The sequence below is a fragment of the Tursiops truncatus genome, chromosome 4, assembly GCF_011762595.2.
Source record: "Tursiops truncatus isolate mTurTru1 chromosome 4, mTurTru1.mat.Y, whole genome shotgun sequence".
Lineage (NCBI taxonomy): Eukaryota > Metazoa > Chordata > Mammalia > Artiodactyla > Delphinidae > Tursiops > Tursiops truncatus.
The window spans coordinates 102,288,317-102,307,619 of NC_047037.1; the positions used below are offsets into that span (position 1 = coordinate 102,288,317).

A 19,303-nucleotide genomic window follows, 5' to 3' on the forward strand; every position below is an offset into this window, starting at 1 on the left:
TCCTATTTCATATTGTAAACCCTCTCTGCACTCATACCTGCACTTCCTATTTTCTTTTTTGTTTCATTTTCTTCCAAAGCATTTATCATCATCCAGCATATTGCCATTTTTTCCTGATTCATTTTCTTTACTCTCTATCTTGTCCCACAAGAAGGTGAATTCCATGTGAACAAGGTTTCTTGTCGGTATTGTACTCTGCTTATCAACCACACTCTGAACAATGACTCTCATTTAGCCAGGGCTCAACATGTACTTACTACAGGGTGAATCGATAGTCCAAAATATGTTTATCTGGGGAAGCTGATAGAGGATTAAGTGTCACTTGGCAAGGAGTGCTAGGCAAACTGAAAGTGGAAAGAAGGAAAAGTACACACATGCAAATACACGCACGCACACAGATGGAGCCCCTTTATATAGAGCATTTAAAAAAGAATGAAAAATTGTGAATTCAATCTCACTGAATTGAACCAATTGATTTCTTAAGGAGTTCCCTGGGGCGGGGAGGGGGGGGTAGTGGTGATGTTGGTGGTGGTGGGATGAATTGGGAAATTGGGATTGACATATATACACTAACATATATAAAATAGATAACTAATAAGAACCTGCTCTATAAAAGTAAAATAAAATTCAAAAAAAAAAGGAGTTCCCAAGCAATAAAGGTGTGCAAGAAGACAATAGGTAACAACTTAAGAAGCAATTTACACATTATTTAAGCATCTGCTGCATAAAAGTAATTAAGGCTCAGTTGCATTCCTATCACCTAAGCTGGGGATGAAATCCTGATGCCCTACAGGTTACCCCCCTGCTGCCATTCAAGGGTCTGATAAATTCTCTATGGACAACTTGTATTTTGCCTGAAGTCCTCTCTGATCACAGTCTTCAGCTACCTTGCTTCACCAGGAAGGCTAGTGGGGAGCTATGGTGACATCAAGCTTGCCGTCCTTTGTGTAACTATGGATAATGAAACCTTCGCTTAGAGTAACGTAGTCTATTTATGTTGACCCCTGCTTTTGAGAATGTGTGCTCTACAGGATTTTGATTCTTTTATAAGGATACCATGGATCTATCTTTAAAATGAACAACAAACATTTCCCTACTCATCCTCAAACTATAACAAAGTCAGGTTATGAATCTAAGAGCTAGAAAACAGGACAGATATAAATGTATATAAATCAATAGCTCCTCACTGTTTTTGTATTTCTTCTCTCATCTTTCTTCCAATTCTATATCATATTTTTTTATAACTTCCTGAATTTTTTCTCTGTCTCTTCCTTCTCCCCTTCTTTACAAGCTTAAAAAAGAAAATGTAATCATGGAAAGCAGAGAAAAAAACAATGCTCCAAGGTAATATACTAATTTCCTGAGCTCATTGAGAAATTTAAACATAGTAATATATGCTATGATGCCTGGCCCTTACTTCCCCTCTGGAACTGAAGCACCAATACCCTGGCCACTGGAAAAAATCAGATGCTGCAATTTCGCAGACCAGTTTGGGACAACTCTGAAGGGCCAGCCAAGCTCTAGGACTCTTGTTTCAGTAGGTAGGACTGAGTCTTCTCCTTCAGTCCAAGGCCCCCTTATCACTTCTTTATGGATGTATGTCCCCAGGGCACCTGGAGAAATCTTCTGCATAAAACTGTTTCAGATTCAGTGTCTGGGAACCCAACATAAGCAAGTAGATACATAATTTTGTTTATATTTGATGCAAAGGATTATACGGGAAAAGGGAATTACAGTAAATATCCCTTTAGGTTATGCCTTAACTTGAGTTTTTATGTACCCTCTACCTTCTTTTCCCCCTACCAAAATGTGTTCTACCCACCACCCTGCCAAGTCCAAAATCTCTCTAAACATCCAGCTGCTGTAGTCTCAGTAACACTCCGCATATGCTTATCTTGTTAGGACTACCCTATTCAGAAAAGCAGTGGAAAAGTTCAAGACTAAAGAGCAGTTCAAAATCGAGACCAGAGGTTAATAAGCTATCTGGTACTTCAAAGGCAAAAGGATAGGTGATGATACTTTGAAAACAGCATCCAAGGGTGCAGGATAATAACATGTAGCAATTAATCTGTCTCCTACTCATTCCACACACTTAATTCTCTCTCCAGTTTCTACAGTCACTCTTGCCCTTTCTCATTCTCTCTTTCCTTCTCACACTAAACTTCCTAAATCCATCCTAGGCTATGAAATAATATTTTTAAAAAATATGTTGACTGACTAAAACTGCACATTTTAAAAAACTTTTATTTGAAAATTAGATGACTTGAGTAGCTGGCCTAAAAATGAAATCCCTAAACTAATTGAAATAAGTTAATATTTATTTGAGTATGAAACTCTTGACCTTTTCCTATGATTGATAGTCTGGATAGTAAAAAACAAATGTAATCTCCTTTTTAAAGCTTCTCTGTCTTATTCAAGGAGAATCTCTGGAGTTATTTGGTCAAGGGAATCATTTCTGAATTGACTCTGTAAGACACAAAGAAAATAGAGATTGGAAGGAATCAAATTCAAACAACAAGCCTAAGACTGCAAAAGGAAGAGTGAAATATCGAGTTAAATATTTTACAGCATTTAAGGTGAAAATGTTGCCTCACTAAATTTTTCCAGATTTTTAGTGTATTAAATATTTTTTAATTCTCGTTTTTATAATATAAACAAGAGTGGGTATGAAGTAGAGATTGCAGAGACCCAAAAAGTAAACAACTCTTTTCAAGGAGTTTTAGGTCAGTAGATGTTAATTCTATGTTGTCTCTGAATTGAGGAGAAAGGACAGAAGAAAGAACATTGAAATACAGAGAGATCTGAAACCATCTGGCTCAGTGTGAAGGGCAAACCTAAAAGAGCCGAATCTCTTAGGAAAAACCAGTTTTCATTCATCATGAATCTACACTCACAGGTTGTTTAAATAATCATAACAATTAAGTGAAAATATTCTAACCAGCCAAAAAGAGCTTAGCATCCAATACTGTACTGTTGAGACAAATACAACCTTAACTTGGAAGTGTAACAAAGGCTGCCACTTTACCTTTTTAAGCAAATAGCTTTCTGACTGTATTCATAGATTAGAATGTCTGACTATATTTAAATTGTGAGCTAGTAGTTAATCATATTAACAATGTTCTGCTTCATCTGCTTCAATATAGTTTTCCATTATCTAAAAGCTCTGAGTGTTGATATTTTACTGAGAATAAACATTTGCCTTTGAAAATCTGGCAATGGTGTAGAAAATTTTAACTTTGTGCTTGTTCTTTGCTATGCTTCTGTGCTCTGAAGCAGGTTTCTTGATATCATAACCCAAACTGTTTACATTACTAAAATAAGAACTTATAAAAATATTTAAATACATTAATATATCCTGGGACTGTGTCTGATCAAAATAACTACCATAGAAACCCAAAACACATTGTCGATTGGGTCAGAAGTCTATTCAACAGATACTACATTCTATTTTAAACAGGAATGCCAACACATATTAAGTAGACTAGTGTGAGTTTATTTTCTAAGAACAAATTCTCCTCTTCAATAGTAATATTCCCTTGCTATAGACCCTTTTGTGATGTTTGTGTTTCTGAATAGGATGCTATACCATAAATGGTAAACTTCTTTACCTATTTCTTAGGCACTTGTATCTTTATTAATTACACTACACACCCCTTTTTGACATCTCATCTATAGCTCTCGAAGGTGATTTTGTTTAAATGATTGATAGGATGACAATGAAAGTCCTTAAATATTCAACAACATTTAAATATTCAAATATTGGATATGACTTAAAGGAACTTGAGAGCACAAAAGGGTTTATTTAATGTAACAAAGATCAAAGATAGAAGATTTTGACTCAAAGATGGATACAGTTTCCAAACAGACCTTGCAAGCTACAAAATTGTGGACAACTTTTGATGTATCTGCCCCCCACAAAACCTCTTTCTTTGGAGCAGTCCTTTATCTTACCCTCAGGAAAGGACCCCTAGAGTCAAGTTCATGCTGTCTCACTCTTCCTCCTTTGAATAGAAATGATTAGCTCATGGCAAACATGACTTTGGAGAAGCCAGTCTATAAGCAAGACTGAGGCCATCAGAATGTCTCTCAGGGGGACTTAGAAGAAAGAGAGTTGGACCCTGCTCAGTTGAGTGGCATACCAAGGTTGTATGACCTAGGCTTGAGAGAGTCATTTTCAGCTGTGTGCATGGGAAAACAGAAAAAGTCACTGTGTAGAAAAAGAAAAAATGATGCAGTCTCATTGGAAAGTGAAGTAAATTGTCTCTCATTCACAGAGAGATGAAGAATATGGCTTTCAGTTTTTCACTTCCTGTTCCCAATTAGCATACCTGGTGAATGAGGATGAATTTTATAGCCATGGGTTTCTCATATCAAAGAATTCCTGTTACCAAATGATCCCTATTGTACCACAGGACCGCTGTCTAAGATGTATAGATATTATACTTGATTATTACTGGCTTTTAACACATGAAATCATAAATTAATACTAATTAATATATATTAATTATGCATATTCTCTCTTCCAAACTCACCATAAGCTTTTTTAAGGAAAACCATGTCTTAAACCTATTTATAACTTTATTTTCTAGCATGAGATCACTCAGTAATAGATGATGGTATGTTTATTTAATAGCTATGAGAACTACTTTTAGACTATAGCATGTTTCCCTATATACCAGGTTATCCACTTAGTTCTCAATTTTCCATTTCCATAGAGGTTAGGCTTTGTTAAAAATAACAGAGAATCACAGATGCAAGGATATACAAATCATCATGCCATATCTGCTTATGTTTTAAATTAGGGTCTTGGGTCCTTTGGGGTTGGGTGTGGCTATGTATCTGTTGGTCTATCTGAAGGAGATCATAGTTCAGTGAAGACACCTATTGTGGGGATCTAGCATGAGAGAGGAAGACACATTAACACACCTCAATCTAGAAAGTGTCCTTGACAAAGACCCAGGATCCAGCTCAGTGGTTACAGGAGAAAGTTAAGTACCTCAGAGATTCATCTATTATTTATAATACATTAATCCTAAACACATATGTCCACTAGAAAGTTCAGTCAAAACTTATTCTTACTCAGTGGAAATCTTGGCTATGGTGTCACAAGAACTGTACTCTACGCCTGTGAAGATTTCCTTGCAGTGCACTGTCCGGACACCATTAAGCCAGTCACCTGTTGTGCGGAAGGTAGTAATGTCGACGTTGCTTTGGTCCAGAAGAAGGTTTGATGGCCTGCAAGAAAAGAAAATAGCAATGGGAGAGAGATCAGGAGTCAGCAGAGTTGCTATGTGTCAAAATTTGACACCAACATCAGCAGGAACTTCCAGACTTCATGTAGCATTCCTGTTTATTTGTGAAATTTCTCTGCCATGAAGTCTTTATCTGCTCAAGCTGGCAGCTTGCAAGAATACTGTGTAGTCATCTTGTCTCAGTGCTCCCCTTCTGCACTCACGTCTGCTTTTTAAATTACTGAAACTTTGCCAGTGAAAAGCATAAATATATCCATACATACTTTTATAATTTAATTTGTTTAACCATTAGCAAAGATGGTGATAATTTAGGTTACAGTTATAGCTGACACAACACACTGAATACTCCTCTGTCTGCTTTGGTGGATGGATTTGGTTTCCAACATTAAATCCTGGCTACTGGATGTTCATCTGTAGACACTGTGCAGGTTGCTGTCTAAGGGACAGTTTGAACAACCTGGACTATACTTACAGCAGGACATAAAGTCAGCACAGACTTAAATAATGTCACAATGTCATTAAAAATAAAAATTACAAAAAGAATAGAAAAAAGTAGATGAGTGACAATAAGTGAAATTCTCAAAAATATGACAACATCAAATAGATTTATAATATATATACAGAAGTAGATGATAGATAGATAGACGTTGTGACTATGACTTTTATTGCACAATATAATCAGCATTAACAAGAACTTTTAGGATTGCTTTATATAATTACAGGTCTTACTATAGATCTATGACCAGCTGCAAGATCTGGTGAATCAAAGGAACAAAAGAAATGGAGGAAACCATATTTTCATCCCTGAAGAACCAAGAGAAGCATCCTATTGGTAAACTGCCTGGGTTGCCTTTTCAGCTCTCAGTGGCCTCTTTGACTGTCCTTTGACTCATAAGCCTGGAACCAGTCACCAGGTGGACACTTGATTGTCCTCTTTATGCTTTCCTCTTAGGATGGGAGCTTGAGTAAATAGTAGTTATGAAGGTCTTTGCCTTGAGATGAATAATAATAGTAACAACAACAACAGAAATACGGATTATATTGAACATTTATGAGCACTTACAATATTAAGCATAACACACAGATATGAAGGACTTTAATCCTTACATTAGTTAGGCACTGATGCTATGCACCTATAATATATGTGGAAGCTAAAACTAAAATTAAGCGACAAATCAGAGTCCTGCCCACATTTAAAAGGAATTTTTAATTGGGAGATTTCCATTGATATTTTTTAAAATTTTTATTGGAGTATAGTTGATTTACAATGTTGTGTTAGTTTCTGCTGTACAGCAAAGTGAATCAGTTGTACATTTACATATATCCACTCTTTTTTAGATTCTTTTCCCATATAGGTCATTACAGAGTATTGAGTAGAGTTCCCTGTGCTATACAGTAGGTCTTTATTAGTCATCTATTTTATACATAGTAGTGTATACTTGTCAATCCCAATCTCCCAGTTTATTCCTTCGCACCCCCCCAACCCCCGGTGACCACAAGATTGCTTTCTACATCTGTGACTCTATTTCTGTTTTATAAATAAGTTCATTTGTACCATTTTTTAAGATTCCACATATAAGTGATATACAAATGGCCAAAAAGCACATGAAAAGATGATTCACTAATTATTAGAGAAATGAAAATCAAAGCTACAATGAGGTATCCCCTCACACTGGTGAGAATGGCCATCACCAAAAAACCTACAAACAATAAATGCTGGAGAGGGTGTGGAGAAAAGGGAACCCTCCTACACTGTTGGTGGGAATATAAATTGGTACGGCCACTATGGAAAACAGTACAGAAGTTCCTTAAAAAACTAAAAATAGAGCTACCATATGATCCAGCAATCCCACTCCTGGGCATATATCTGGAGAAAACCATAATTAAAAAAGATACATGCACCCCAATGTTCACTGCAACACTATTTACAATAGCCAGGACAGGGAAGCAACCTAAATGTCCACCAACAGAGGAATGGATAAAGAAGATGTGGTACATATATACAATGGAATATTACTCAGTCATAAAAAAGAATGAAATAATGCCATTTGCAGCAATATGGCTGGACCTAGAGACTGTCATACTGAGTGAAGTAAGTCAGACAGAGAAAGACAAATATCATATGATATCACTTATATGTGGAATTTCCATTACTATTGATGATATTTCTCCAACTCACTCCCTAATATACAAGACACGCTTAAGTGTGAGGTTAAGATTCTGAAATCTGAACAAGCATGCCCTGAACCTGTGTGCTGTTGTTGGGAATACAAGAGAGGATTGTAAATTCATTTGGATTTTGATGGGGAGACATTAAATTTATCTGATAAAAATAAAATTTTAATTAATTAAAAATAAGTTTAACTATTTATTTGATAAAAATGAAAATTTAACACAATTTTAGTGCTCAGTTTAAGAAAACACTGAGAACATGACAGTTTGGTTCTGCCTATATTTGCATGCTCTGTGGAAAATATAGATCAATAACTAGTTCCTTCCCTGTCAAGATTTGTGAAGTGGAGATAGCTGAATATGGAGGACTTTTCAAACTTCATTCCATTAGACTAAATTCAACTGCTTCAATCCTCTCTACCTCAAGTGTTTGAATTATAAATTAAAAATTAAAATTATGGAGTTTGTAATTTGTATTATGTGTTATGGTTTAGTTTTAACTAATCCTCACAGGTTATCTAAGAGAAAGAAAGAATCAGAAATTAGGTACTATTTTACAAAGCATTAATTTTATTTCCTTTAGGGATACCTAGAACATCATAAAATATAACATTTTATACATTATTCTCTTCTGGAACATATACATAAATAATTTTCTATAATTCTTTAAATTACCCACCTGAAAAAGAAGAAAAAAAATTTTTTTAAATCATTGAAAATGTCTTGCTTATGTTTTTTTCCTAAGAACTTGAGGAATTACAGATATAGATATACAGCCCGGGGTCCAAAATGTATACATTATTCTTGGGTTGTTTTGTATGACCATCATGAATGACATAGCCTTGGTCATTGGCCAACATTAGATATAACATTGGACCCATTGGATAAGACTTGGAATCAGTAAACAAAATTGAGTAGCATTACATCAGATGTGAGAAAATTTTATAAGAAAAATGAAGTGAGACCTAGAAAGGAGACAATAAAGTACTAGACTATCTACAGGCATGCAAGCAAACACACATACACACACACTCACACCCCACAGCTTGAATTGCTACAGTAGCTGAAGCACAGAATCTAATGTTGACTCTTGTCGACTCTTGGTCCCATGAAGAGCAATACTTTTTTATTTATAGGTTTGTGGGTATGAAGAATCAAACCCCAGGACATTTATTCAGAATATTTATGAAGTATGCCTAATAGCAAAATGCAGAATTTTCCCCTCTAAATTCAAAATGGTTTGTATTTTTAAACTCAACAGTATAGTCAGACTCAACAAGAATTTAGAGAAAATTAGTATAAACAAATTGAAATAAAACAGGATGTGCGGATTAAGGATTAGAGTGACCCCAACTGAGTCTTTCTGTTTATTACTTGGATCAAAGTATAAGGAAGACAAAGAAGGACCTAATTTTAATGCCAGTGACCTAGGAATAACCAGCCCTGCAAAGTATCATTTTTCCACTTCCAGGATTTCTCTGGGGAATTCAAATAAAAATTGGTTCCTTTCCTCCTCCGAGAGGACATCTGGTGAGTTTATCAATGGATAGGAATTTGTCTCTCACTGTGAAGAGCCTGTGATGTCTCTTCATGCACACCAGGGGAATGTGGGCTTTTTGAGCAGCTGCAGGCATTGGCGTTTTTTTAGACCCAGCCCCAGACATTGGGTCTGAAGGGGAAATTTATAGGCTGGGTGATGTGCACTGTGAGCTCACACTTTTACTAGACAAATTAGATAGGTTTCAATCCGTGCAGCTGTAAACGATGTCCTGCAGAGTTCCACCTGATCTTTTACAGCTTTTCATAAATCAGTACCTACTGGCCACAGACTGCAGTCATTAAAAAGAAATCATGGAAATTACATGTTTGCTCAGGGGAAACAAAAAATAACTTTCTTCCCTTTCTTCCTCTCTCCTTGTATTTAGGTTTGTGAATTATTCTTTTGTGGATTTTCATACTGCTGCATTAAAGAGGTACACATATATTTTTTTCCCATCAACTCCTATTTTATCTGTAAATGGTCATACCAACTAGCACCAGATACTGGGGAACAAATGTCAATAAATAACTGCTAGTCCCAAGAATAGCTTCTCATAATGATCTTATTTCAATATTGCACTAGAATTCTAAACTCTAAAATTGAATGTTAAGTTATTCTTTTATAACATAAAAAGACTCCTTTGGGTTTACAGAGGGCTTTATTTTTTATGTATTAAAAATACTAATACACATTTCTTGAATGAATAAGTAGATGCCTACTGAGTCTAGGACTAAATATTAATAATATTGGAGGTGTATTCTATACCACTATAATTACCTGCTTTTTGTCTGTGGTTGTGAATAGTTTCAGGGACCATATTAAAACTTAAGGGTAATTTCTCAAAAGCAAAATGTTAATTATATCTACCTTTATTATTGCCTGATATATAAAATAGTAATATACTTTTTCAATACCTTTTATAATTTATTGTTAATATTTTAATTTCAAATGGTGTCATTACGTTTCAAGGGGAAAATTTTGTACTTACCAATTTTTTAAATGCGAATGTTTGATTTTTTTATCTCTAAAGTTAGAAATTCCAGATAGGAATAAATGAATTTAACTTGTCATCAGTAACTAAAAATAATTTTAAATATATATAGTTCCCAACAGGAGACTAGTATATAAATAACACATTAAGGAGGAGTAAAGTCATTGTGTTTATTTTGATTGTCTCTAGGCTTTAAGGACAAAAATCTTAGCAGTTATAGCTATTACATCTGGTTTAATTTCTCCCAGTGGTAAAATTACCTGCTTTGATTTTTAAGATTAAAAAAAAAAGAGATCACCTGGGTATTTGAAATATTTGCTTCCCTCTAAAAAGTTCCGTATCATATTTGTTCATGAGGAAAGTCACCCTGTCAGTTTCAGAATTGTAGGTCAAAGTCATTTTGAGAAACAGATTGTTTTTTGGTCATCAGACTTCTCTTAAAGGATATAATATTTGTCAAAACAGTAGTTATTCTCAAAAAGAATTATATTTTGTTCTTTTAGAGATAAGAAGTATTTTATTAATGCTAATTTAGTGCCATTAACAGGTAAAAATTACAAGTACTGCTTATTTTTGTTCCTATTTATTCTGTAGCTTAATAAACATAAATCCCTACAAGTTAGCAATCAATGCAATGGAACAATATATTTAAAATCATTTCAATTAAATTAACTAAGTATAATTGGGTCTTCAGAATCTTAGTCTAAATATTTTAAATATATTGTTTAAGTCTTTATACCATAAATTCCTTTACCTTCACTTTAGAACCTTATTCCAAATAAATTGAATGTATTATTTAATTCTTTATGCCAAAAATTTGTATTCTATAAATTTACAATAGCCTTGAAGAATCCAATGCCCTGGCATGTGAAAATTTTGTGAATTTGAAGAACACGTCTATTTCGTTTTATATACATAAATATCCAAAAAAGAAAAAGGCATCTTACTGCCTGAATAGAAATGAATTAATCCATCTGTTATTTTTCTCTATTTTTAGCCTTTTAAACTTTTTAATTTAACTACACTCATGAAAGTAATTTAATCAATTTATTTAAATCCAAGATATATTTTATACATATTGTAAAGCTAATTGTCTATTATATATACATAAATATATGTAATAAATAATCATATTATATGTATTACATAAATGTATATTATATAAAACTAATCTTCAAAATAGTTTCTTTTAAAAATAAATTTTGCTGGCTTCCCTGGTGGCGCAGTGGTTAAGAATCTGCCTGACAATGCAGGGAACACGGGTTCGAGTCCTGGTGCAGGAAGACCCCACATGCCACGGAGTAACTAAGCCCATGAGCCACAACTACTGAGCCTGCACTGTAGAGCCTGGGAGCCTGCGCACCTAAAGCTCATGCTCCAAAACAAGAGAAGCCACCGCAATGAGAAGCCCGCTCAAGGCAACAAAGAGCAGCCCCCTCTCGCCGCAACTAGAGAAAGCCTGTGCGCAGCAACGAAGACCCAATGTAGCCAAAAAATAATAATAATAAAATTAATTAATTAAAAAATAAAATAAAATGAATTTTGTTTATTTTTTAATTTGTGTAACAAATTTGTAGTATTTGTTGTGTAGTAGAGAAAATTTATCATTCTAAGACCATTTTCTATTTATTTTTCTAGCAATATTTTCTATCAAGAATATCTTTAAGAAAAATTTCTCCATTTCTTACCAAAAGGAAAGGAGCTTTACTTTTACCCTTTTATACATGTATATTATGACTATATTTTTCATTTTTTCTGAATTTCTCGAAAGCATTATTTTCACATTGCCTTTTCCTTTTCATCATCCAATTATAACTAAATCTCTTAAAATTTCATATCTCATCTATCACTCTAAAAGAATCAAAATAGTTATCTAAAGAGAATTCAATGTCCTTCTCATTGCTTATTGAGTGGCTTTTTTCCTCAGTTGTCTTTTTTTGCCTACGCTTTTGCACCTTTTGATAATACAGTTCATTCTATCTAGTTTTGGAAAATTCCTTGGGCTGTGGTTTCTGTAATGGTTGAAGTCTCATTCCTAACTCTGGCTGTTCCTGTTTCTACCTACCATTTCATATTCTTCTGCTCTGTAATTGGTACCGTTCTCCAAAGCTCTAAACAGACCACTTTCTTTCTCTCTGGGTGGAAGTGTATGCAGTGGGTTATTGTTCTGAGATAATAATTAATGTTGTATACATTTTTCCTTCTAGGATTGCCACCTACTGGCTTGACTGGCTCTGTAGTCCCCTTATAAGGAGCTTGAAATCTCCATTAGCTACCACCACACCCTGTTACACACTGTAGAAGCATTCACTCATTTCAATCAGCTTCTTGGCTCTTGTAGATTTTTGAGGTCATGACTTCTGCACTAAGGGACTGAGTCATTTAGATGCTTCAGAAACACTCCTGGCCACAGGGCAACACAGAAGCAGCAAGGAGAAGTTCAAAAGTTCAGTGTGGGAGATTGGGGGAGGGGTGTGTGTCTCAGTGTCAACCTATGTGGACAAACACCCTCCACTCTTCACTGATTAAAGTCTCCCTATAATCCATGGGATATGAGACCTTTAACTAGAAATTAAATTATTATTAGGAGAATACAGATGGATATATCGATACTTGTGGTGAAAATCAGCATGACTAGACCAAGATTTGTACCTTCTAAATACATTTCTAATGGTGTTTTTTAAAATTATGTTTGCAGAGAGAAGGCTCCAAATTGGATTCCTAGCTTTAATCTCTCTCCCAGTTTGAGATGTAAATTTCCAGTTTCTTGTAGGACTCACTCTCATTGTGTCCGAAATGCTCATTTGCCTCACAGAGCTGTTCTTCCTTCTGCCCTTCCTACCTCTGTCAGTGGGAGCACTGTTCTCAGAGTCCTCCTTGTTCAACTGGAAGTACTCTCTGTTACTTTCTGTCACTCTGCACATCTCACCAGTCACCATGTCTTATAATACTTCATTACAACTTTTTTTTTTTTTTTTTTGGCGGTATGCGGGCCTCTTACTGCTGTGGCCTCCCCCGCTGAGGAGCACAGGCTCCGGACGCGCAGGCCCAGTGGCCACGGCCCACGGGCCCAGCTGCTCCGTGGCACGCGGGATCCTCCCAGACCGGGGCACGAACCCATGTCCCCTGCATCGGCAGGCGGACTCCCAACCACTGCGCCACCAGGGAAGCCCATTACAACTTTTTGAATTTACACCTTTTCTTTTTATTTTCTCTGCTCTACCCTAGCATAAGTCCTTCCCAAGACTACTGAAATCACCTCCCTACTCCTTATCATGAACTATTCCCCTCCAGCTATTCTAGGTATAGATGCAGAGAACTATTCCACAGGCACAATGTAATATATCATGTAAGCATCTTCAATGGCTCTTCTTTTCCTCATGGACAAAAGTCCAGATTTCTAGAGATGACATTAAATCTTCCATTATCTGGTGAAATCATCTATCAGGTTCTTTTCTCATAATTTCCTTTCTTACGCTGTATTATAGCAGAAATGTATTATGCAATGTAAATGGAAGTATCCTAAGTTTTTGTGTGTTTTACTTTTTTGTACAGTGTTCCCCGAGCCTGGTATGATCTTATCTTGTTATCTGCTGGTAGAAATTTCATCCATCAACCAAAAGTCACTTCTCTGCAACTGCCTGATAATCTGAAAGCTAAAAGTAAACTCATCCTTCCTTCATGATTCCTAAAACCTTGTCTTCTTGCTCTAATAATTACATATTCTGAGGGATATTACAGTTGACTTTGAACAACACAGGGGTTAATTTATAGTCGGCCCTCCCCATTCTTACCTCTTATCTGAGGTTCCTCGGCATCCTCAGATTCAACCAACCACAAACCCTGTATTAGTGTAGTATTTTCCATTCAGAGGTATCTGTCTATAAGTGGACCCATACAATTCAAACCCATGTTGTTCAAGGGTCAATTATATAGTATTTCCGAACTTTTCTCTTCCTCCTATTTTCAAAGGCAAGCTGTTGCAGTCGAAGGCTGTGTCTCTTTACCTGTATAAGCACCACAGGGCCTAGTATAATGCCTCACACAAAGTAACTGCTAAACAAACCTTTGTATCTTCATATTCATAGAGTCAAAACTTCAAATTTATTCATGTCTCCCCCAATTACTCTACTTTTAGGAAAATAAATCAATTACCAGAAAACAAACATAACATAAAATTTAATATAACTTCCCTTCCCTTCTTACCACTTCTTGCAACATACAAGTAAGTTTTTAATCTGGTACACCATGACCATCTGCTTAAACACCTTCCCCACTTTCAGCAGTGATATTCACAAAGACACTCTCACTGTAAGATTCTTTGGAAATGTTTCTGTTATGAATCATCAACTCTAAGGAAGGCTGAAGAGTAAAATAATGCATTATAGAAAGATTTCTGTAACAGTATATGAAATAAAATTTGCCATAAAACTAACTAGACACAGGCAGACTCTGGAAAACAACATCCCTATAAAAAATAATAGAATGATGTTGTTTTTCCTAAAGGACTTTATAGGCATAATTCTATATATTGATCTAAATAACTAAGTCATTGAGAAATTTGAATCCTTGGTGCCATCCACAAACTCAGATTGAGACAGTCTCCAAGTGTGTTGAGGAGACTGTTTCTGGAGTTGAGTTGACAGAAAGGGAAACATGAGATTTGCTTAGGAGAAAATTTTAAGCTTTTACCATTATGACTAATGTCTGCAGAAATCTGTATAATGAATAGGAATAAAACTAGAATATTTTTCTAAAAATTGTATCTCTGTTGAAATGGAAATTTATTATTATTCCAGTAAATATGTATTTATGTGCTTAACAGATATGTATTGAATTTCCAGTATCAACATGGTAATACAAAGGCAGCATGGCATCTGATCTCACAGGGCTGAGTTAATTGGAGGAATGGATACATAAAAAGAAAATGCACACAACTGGATTAAAATTATGATGAAGAACGAGGGCATAGTGGCCCATGAAAGAATAATGGTGTTGACCTTTAAATCATGTTGCCAGAGAATGCCTCAATTAAGACAAGATGTAGAAGCTGCTTTCTAAGGGAAGATGAATGCAAAGAAGAATCTTAAGACAAAGAGAACAGCGTGTGCTGCTGTCCTCATGTCTGAAATGCGTTGACTTTCTGAAGGAACTTGAGGTTGGTCACTGAGGCTAGAGTACTATTTAAGTGAAAGTAGCACAGGTTGAAAGGTGGAAATTCCTCTCCCCCAGCAAAGCAGTTGCGTAAATCAAATAGTGTCACATCTCTGCTTTAAATGTCTTAATGGGTTCCTCATGCATTTCAAAAAATTCCAAAGTTTTCACCATGACCTGGGTAGCCTCAAGGGTTCTGGCTTCTGTTTGCCTTCTTGTGACAGACTCTTCCTTTCCCTACTGCTCTTCGGTTATGTTGTTGTCCCCCTGCCACTTCCTAGAACTCTCCAGACTCATTTGCAGTTTCTTTTTCCTGTACCAAGATCCTTTTTCTAAAAATATTTTTATGGAGGGGATGGTTCTTTATAAATCTGGCTTGGACTTCCCTGGTGGTCCAGTGGTTAAGACTCAGTGGTCCCAATACAGGTTCAATCCCTGGTCGGGGATATAAGATCCCACATGCTGCGTAGCACAGCCAAAAAAAAAAAAGAAAAGAAAAAATCTGGCTCTTTTCCTTTTTTTAGTTCTCAGCTCAAATATCACCTCCTCAGAGGGCTTTTTCCTCAAGCACCCTTTAATAATCTATCACAACCTTTTATTTATTTCCTTCCTATAATCTGTGCTTGTCTATTATCTACTGTACATCTTCTATAATGTAGGCTTCAGGATGGTAGGTACCATATTTGTCTTCATCACTGTACTCCAGCGTCTGCACATGCCTAGCACATAGTAGCTTAGCATATAATAAATAGTTGTTGAAAAAATGACTATTTGAATAAAAGAAATGACATTGGAGGAGCAGGGCTATTTAAACAATCAAAAAGAATGCAGATGTTTTTCCTAAGTATAATGGAAATTCAAAATTGGTTATAAAGAGGTGACTGAAATTATATTATATGTATATAATTTATCAATATATTTTTATCAATATATAATTTATCAATACATATATTGATAGGAAAATTCTGAAGGCTCTGTGACAAGATGCTTAGCGTGGGACAAGAATGGAAGCAGGGGACACATCAGGAGGCTACTGCAGTGGTCTAGATCAGAAGCAGAAAAAGTCATAGGAGAGAGTGTTTGCAGTGAAAAGGGAGAGAAATGGATCATGTTGACCCAGTGATCACCTGGATCAAAGTGTGGAGAGCAAGAAAGAGGTACCAAGACTGGCTATAATCCTGAATGGGTAAATGAATAGGTGCTGGTGTATTCAACCAAATTTGGAAGGCAGTGGAAGGATGAGGCAATCAGGAGACAATGAAAAGATAAAATTTGAATATTAAGTTTTGAGATGTGTGTGAGACTCTTATTGGAGAAGTTTGGCTGTGAAGGGTGATAAAAAAATAAGGAAGTAGTTGGCAGAGATGTGGGGCTAGCAAAGGTGATGTTGACAAATAACATCTTCTAAATTTCCTTGATGATAAAAATCCCCTGGCGTTCTTATCAAATGTCCAAATTCCATTTCCCTTTCCTGCAGATTCCAAATTAGTAGCTTGGGTTAGACGTTGACATTTGTGCATTTAATAAGTTCTCCTGATGATTCTTGTATTAGGGAAATTTGAGAAACAACGTAATAACAGACCATATTTTTATGGCAATAATCTTGCAGAAATAAAGAGCCTGCATATGCAGGAGAGAGAGAAAGAGCCTGGGTATGCAGGGGATAGAGAAAGAGAGAGAGAAAGGATTTGGCTCTGACACTGAAAGGACACTTCCTCTCTTCTAATTCGAGGTAAGAAGAACTTTCCTCTCTTGTAATTAGAGGAAAAAAGAACAAGATGGATGGGTGCAGGCGCCAGTTTGTTTTTGTTTTGCTGCTGGAATTTCCCATCTGATGGCTTGTATTTTCTCAATAAAGCATGTGGCAAGGGCATCACTGGAAAATTAAAGGGGAAAGGGAATGAGTTTAATCAGTTATGAAAAAGAATAGAATAATCGTTGTCAAAAGTGGGAAAGCAAATTTTCTAAAGAAAAATAAGATCTCTTGAGATTGTTGCATGGTAATTTGAGGTTGTTGTAAATAAATTTATAATAGCACAATCTGCCCACTGTGTATTTTAATGGCAATAAGTAAATATATAAACACAATTTCTAAAACTTTTAGATTTAATGAATTAAGATGGGTGGCACTTCTTAGAAAAATAGTTTCCCTAAAATTGCATGTTTTGTGACAAAATACAGGGGATATATTAAAGTATTAAAAAATACATATTAGGATAAAAATATTCAATGTACTTCAATAAGAATGGAATAGTGAATGGAAAAAAATTTGAATACGAGGGTATATCCTCACGTAATATGATCTGATATTAAGAATTTTCCCACATAGAATTGGATTTAAATATCTCTTGATCATATTACATGAGTTAGTCTTTATATTGATATTGATCCTATGGAAATGCTTTGAATGCTCTTTTATGATATGGAAAGAATTGAAAAGATGTTCTTTTTTGCTACGATTGCTATTGAGTAAAGATCAAAAGAAATGGCTTCAGGGTGCAAAATGAGGACCATATGTCCCAGGAAGGGCAAGTTTGTTATCCTGTTGGTTGTTAAACTGTCAGGTGGATTTCCAAAAAAGCCTGTACAGTCTGTCTCTGAAATTTAGGACAGAGATTCATCCTTGCAGGATAAGTTATCAATAGTTTTACCTACTGAATATATATTACTAAGTTCAATATTAGTGACCCCCCCCTAAAAGTTACTTCCAACAAATAATCTATGATTCTTATATACTGATATTAAGACTTTGATTCAAATTTTCTTTATTCATCTTATTCAAATGTAATGTAAAAACTGGATCATGTATGCTCAGTATAATTGTTCCTATTAAGGTAGAAAAATTATATACTCTATTATAAGTGCATTAGCAAGTGCTCTATCAATTTGAAAGTCACAACTCTTGATAATTGTCAGTAAAACCAACAGATGTGCATAAAAGAAACAAGAAAAGAAAACTCCTATAAGGGATTATATTAAATCTTTTACACATGAGTCACTGTAAATCATCATTATGTAGTATGTATACATATCACTTAATACTGTGGAGTTTTGTGCACAGTAGGTGTAGTTCCTTTACTAAAACTCTGTAATTCTCCTTTAAGAACACACATCATCAAAATGTAAAAGCACTCTTTTTCACTATGTGTACAATGAGAATATAATTGACATTTCTTAAAACCATTAAGACAACTCAATGATTCTTACCATGGAGAATTACGCATGAAGTCTAATGGACATTGTGCATTCAGGGCTGCCTTATGGCTATGATGTGTTGACATTTGTATGGCTGTCCAGGAACACTGACATTATTTTAGTCTTAGTTTTATCCTTCACAGTGTCTAACAAAGTAATTGGCACACGATATGGGTTAAACACATTTTTTTAAATTAAGTCAGGGAAAATTGCATTTCCCTAGCCAGTGCGATGGTTTGGAGGCACTGTTATTATTTTTGAAACTTTATTTTAAATGAGGAATAAATCAGGACTTTGCTAGAATCCCCCACTACTCCAGGAGATTTCCTTTTTTTGTTTGTTTTTTGTTTAAATAGGAGAGAGTGAAAAGGAGCTATGTGTCCAGGGTTTCTATTGTCCAAATACTCAAGCCTGAATGTATACATGCTTCTGGTCAAGATGGAAGTTAAAAAATTCCAGAATGTTATCATTATCATTAAGTAGCATGAAATTTCCTCCTGAAAGTTTAAAAAGGAAAAGAAAACACATCTCTCTAATCTTGAGGAATATAAGTACCAAAGTATGCAGCTGGGGAAGTGGAAGAAACAAATTAACATCTTGGAGATAGAAAATACATTCATTTCAGAGTGAGTGCAAGATGCAAAATCAAATGTGTCACCTTGCTGCCGCACTGGTGATGATCTTCAGACTGCCTGGGTTCCGGATAAGCTTGTCCAGAATGCTGACAATCTGCTCAAACTTGGGTCTGTTGTTTCTGTCTTTCTGCCAGCAGTCCAGCATCAGCTGATATAACGCAGCTGGGCAGTCCATGGGGGGCGGCAGTCGATAGCCCTCATCCACAGCTTTAATTACCTGTGTGAGAGGCAAAGTTTCCAGAGACTTAAGAGTTGGAATTTCTTTTACTTCTTCATGGGCAGGTCACACTTATATGACTATTTCAAAGTTAAGTGAAAAAGTGTTCATTTTAAATTTCTTAAAACGATAGCAGCTTATTAAATA

General features: G+C 35.5%; 1 protein-coding gene across 1 annotated transcript in view; it reads right to left on the reverse strand.

Moving 5' to 3' along the window:
• The window catches only part of EPHA3 (EPH receptor A3), a 374,642-nt gene that overhangs the window by 4,121 nt on the left and 351,218 nt on the right, over positions 1 to 19,303 (reverse strand). The window contains exons 15-16 of the mRNA XM_019922227.3: positions 18,963 to 19,156; positions 5,080 to 5,235 (exon numbers count right to left, since the gene is read on the reverse strand). Coding sequence (XP_019777786.1) covers positions 5,080 to 5,235; positions 18,963 to 19,156 — 350 coding nt within the window. The remainder of the gene's footprint in view (positions 1 to 5,079; positions 5,236 to 18,962; positions 19,157 to 19,303) is intronic.